At 29.3% G+C, this 2,028-nt stretch overlaps 1 protein-coding gene across 1 annotated transcript; it reads right to left on the bottom strand.

The window, feature by feature from the left end:
- Positions 1–1,485, bottom strand: LOC126844764 (uncharacterized). The gene is made up of 2 exons (XM_050583164.1): positions 567–1,485; positions 1–509 (listed from the first exon to the last, which is right to left on the bottom strand). The coding sequence occupies exons 1-2, from the start codon at positions 1,336–1,338 to the stop codon at positions 1–3; spliced, it is 1,281 nt and encodes a 426-aa protein (XP_050439121.1). The 5' UTR covers positions 1,339–1,485.
- Between the last annotated feature and the right edge of the window lie 543 nt (positions 1,486–2,028).

Here is a 2,028-nt window from a genome sequence, read left to right on the forward strand (position 1 = left end):
TTAATTTTGATTTGGATTGGTAACTGGTAATTGTAATTTAGGCTTCTTAGGAGTTGATGCCAATAATGGCATACGATATGTATTTAGTTTATTTTTACTGCATTCGGCTATTGAGCCATATTCCGGATGTTTTCTTTTTTGATTATTTTTCAATGGTAGAAGATAAGGTATACTATACGTTGTACCTCTTCTGGTCAAACTAATATCAATTTTATTAGCTGGATTAAATGATTTATTGAGTGTAGCAGGAGATTCCACAAACATGTTTAAATTATTTTTTAACCCATTTGTATTGTACTGTCTTAAAAGGCATTTCCAATATTTTGGGAATCCATTATTTTTTAAATATATGCTATTCATATATTTTGGACAACTTTTAAAAATATTTCCTACTAGACGGTAAATCCCTTTGCTGGTTTTGATTAGGTCTCTATCTTTACGACATTCAACAATACCAGCATTGTGCTCTTTTTCAATTGAAGTTAATTTATCATCAGCCAAAAGCTCACCTAAAAACGAGCAAACATAAAAATTTGTTTTAAAGAAATCATAATTTTATTAGTTACCAGTCACTTCCAGCACAGTTTTCATTGTTGTTTTTTCTTGTTTCACATTCAGAGACCACTTAGATAAGTACTTTTCTATAGTTCCAGTTAAATTATTCGACTGATTTTGAGAAAAAATTATTTTTTGACTTGAATAATTTTCTTTACAAAAGAAGGATGCTTTGTTTGATAGTTCTACAGCTACATTACATCCAACACCTTTCGAAAGAGATGCTAAGCTATTATTTTCATTTTGTTTTTCTGTATTATGTTGTGAATGTAAAGTGATTGCATTTTCAATTATCGATATATCAGAGTACGTATTAGAAACATCATTTTGAAAAATGTCTAGCTCATGCTGCTTGGGCTTACTTAAATTATTATTTTTACTTTTTAACTCATTGCTAGTTTGTTCTTCAACTTCATTAATTGTAGTACATGGCTTTAACAATATTGAAGAATTCTCCTTTTTTAATTTGTTTAACGATGTAGTGATGTTATTTATACGAGGGGTTGTATAAAGAGGAGCAATGTGTTGTATATTCGTAGAGCGAGTGGACTTCGTCTCATTGCGCTTACTTTCTTCTATTACAGCTTTTAAATGTTTGAGAAAATTGGAAAATTCAAATTCAAATTTACGAAATGGATAAACCTGTAAAAACTCCATAATAATAAGCCGTAGCTCCATCGATAAATCCTCCATAATATCGTTGAAAAGTAATAATTCAGTATGTCTAGGTATAGAAGGCGGTTTTATGGGATTCAAAGGCACCTTCCATTGATCGTGTTCCATGACGTCAAATAAAAACCAAAAATAAAACGAAAATAAACTGGATTATATCTATAAATACTTGTAAAAAAAAAATTGATTAAATTTAAGTCGTATTTATCGCAATTCACAAAATTAAACATAAGTATTAATAAGTGTGCAAAATACTATTCAGACTTTAGTGTTTAATATATAAAAACATTGATTAATTTACTTTAACCCTTGTTGAGTGTTGACATACGACCATTTTTATACCACAGAATTCTGTGGTATGGTATTCTGTGGTTATACGCTGACATTTTTGATTTTATCATCGAATATTTGATGAAGAAGGGGTTATGTGCAATAACCTTGTATATTTCAATCATGGTCTATGGATGCATTCATGCTAGAATGAAGTATGAACTCGTCTGTTAAGAGCACGAACATAATTACTATCTATTTATTTTACCGTTGGGCAATATCATGCCGAAGCCGATAGCGATGGCGTAGTATTTGAAATAATTGTCGACAATTTGTTGAAAACAATAATTATAATATGTTGTAATCAAATCAATATAAAATCTAATGAACAGCTAAAGAATAAATATATTATTTTTGGCTTAGTAGAGTACATATTATATGCTCTCTTGTTGTTTACTCAATATTAAGTATACATATTTATCATTAGAAGTACCTACACCACATAATACCATATAGGTAGTATATTACAAT

Source organism: Adelges cooleyi, unplaced genomic scaffold, assembly GCF_023614345.1.
Source record: "Adelges cooleyi isolate 19-005CV unplaced genomic scaffold, UGA_ACOO_1.1 ACOO_flye_CR_arks_rails_tigmint_CR_PRNA_651, whole genome shotgun sequence".
Lineage (NCBI taxonomy): Eukaryota > Metazoa > Arthropoda > Insecta > Hemiptera > Adelgidae > Adelges > Adelges cooleyi.

Bases quoted from the DNA above. Each gene is read 5' to 3' on its own strand.
- LOC126844764 (XM_050583164.1), bottom strand. From the start codon at position 1,338: ATGGAACACGATCAATGGAAGGTGCCTTTGAATCCCATAAAACCGCCT. The intron at 510-566 runs GTAACTAATAAA...GCTCGTTTTTAG, and splicing joins AACTGTGCTGGAAGTGACTG to GTGAGCTTTTGGCTGATGAT.